Raw genomic sequence first — 1,613 nt, forward strand, 5'->3', positions numbered from 1 at the left:
AGGGGATATTAGATCCCACATTGTTTTAATCCTTGAGTTTCCCTTTCGGTTTTAAAACAATGTGGGATCTAATATCACCTTAATTTAATTAACCTATAATAGCGTTTCTTCGGGAGGCCTAGCGCTCTGGAAGCAAAAGTCATCTCCACAGGGTTACTCAGAACCTATAAAATAATAATGAGATATTTCAAGTCTGTAAATGCTGTTTTTCCCGAGAGAACTTCGAATCTCGAATAATTCTTAAAAAGAAATTTTGGGAAACGAATTTATAGATTTGTGTAATATGTGGCGCTGCGGTACTTGTTTTTCACTTTATGAACAGTGACAAATGTAGGAAGCGTAACCATGTGTGTAAGTGTAATTATTATGTCTAAATAAACGCTTCCCTAAACATGAAGGTTGTTGCTTTAATCAGTGGTGGAAAGGATAGTTGCTATAACATGTTGCAGTGTGTAGCGAATGGCCATGAAATTGTTGCTTTAGCACATTTAAAACCTAAAGAGAAGGATGAATTAGACAGCTATATGTATCAATCTGTTGGTCATAATGCTATACAGCTTTATTCCGAAGCAATGGAACTTCCTCTATTTCAACAGGACATCGAAGGTACTCCCATTATTCAAGAGATGGAATACAAACCAACAGAAGGAGACGAAGTTGAAGATCTGTATAATTTGCTTGTTAAGGTTAAAAGTTGCTTGCCTGTTGAAGGTGTTTCTGTCGGAGCCATATTTTCTGATTATCAGAGAGTACGTGTATTAAATGTTTGCAATAGATTAGGTCTTACTATGTTAGCATATTTGTGGCATCGAGACCAAGAGGAATTACTACAAGAAATGATTAGTTCTGAAATAAAGGCTATTATTATCAAAGTTGCTGCACTTGGATTGGATCCTCACAGTCATTTGGGAAAAACTCTAAGCGATATATATCCTCATATGGTTGAAATGAAAAAGCAGTATGGATTAAATGTGTGTGGTGAAGGGGGTGAGTATGAAACTTTTACTTTGGATTGTCCACTTTTCAAAAAAGAAATTGTTGTGGAGAATCCCACAGTTGTAATACATTCAAGTGATGCCTTTGCACCTGTTGGGTATTTAAAGTTGCATAATGTTTACTTGAAAGAAAAGTAGGAACTCAAAATTGAAATATTGTAACCCAGGAAGTCTACTTATACAGAACTATTGTGTAAAGATCTATTTTAGAAGTAAATTAGTGGACTCGCTTCTACAAAATACATTATCCTAATTTTTAAAGAATAAAAATATATATATTTAATTTCTAAACTAAGTATTATATGTAGTTAAAATAAAAGTTAAGGTGATAAGATTTTTTTATAGCTACAGCATTGGCTATTTTACTGCTTGTTTATGTAATACACTTTTGTATATAGTACTTGTATTTCTGTCAGACTTTCATAAGAGTTTCTGCAACAACTTCATGAAATCTTCACAGAAGTTGCAGTGGTAATTAGAAAGCTGGTTGATTTCATTTTATTCAGTCCTCCAAGCCTTTGAATAATTCCTTTATCACTGATGTGGTCCTGTACGTTGCACGAAGATCGGCTCAGATATATAACAGCTATTCATCTCCAGTAACTGAGACATCCACAA

At 34.1% G+C, this 1,613-nt stretch overlaps 1 protein-coding gene across 1 annotated transcript; it reads left to right on the forward strand.

Moving 5' to 3' along the window:
* Positions 1-339: 339 nt before the first annotated feature.
* LOC150109578 (diphthine--ammonia ligase) lies at positions 340-1,345 on the forward strand. The gene has a single exon (XM_090409104.1). It carries the CDS (start codon positions 393-395, stop codon positions 1,131-1,133), a length of 741 nt encoding a protein of 246 aa, XP_090265230.1. The 5' UTR covers positions 340-392; the 3' UTR covers positions 1,134-1,345.
* Positions 1,346-1,613: the final 268 nt, after the last annotated feature.

Source organism: Typopeltis vanoorti, chromosome 2, assembly GCF_054136105.1.
Source record: "Typopeltis vanoorti isolate ZY-2024b chromosome 2, IOZ_Tvanoo_1.0, whole genome shotgun sequence".
Classification (NCBI taxonomy): Eukaryota; Metazoa; Arthropoda; class Arachnida; order Uropygi; family Thelyphonidae; genus Typopeltis; species Typopeltis vanoorti.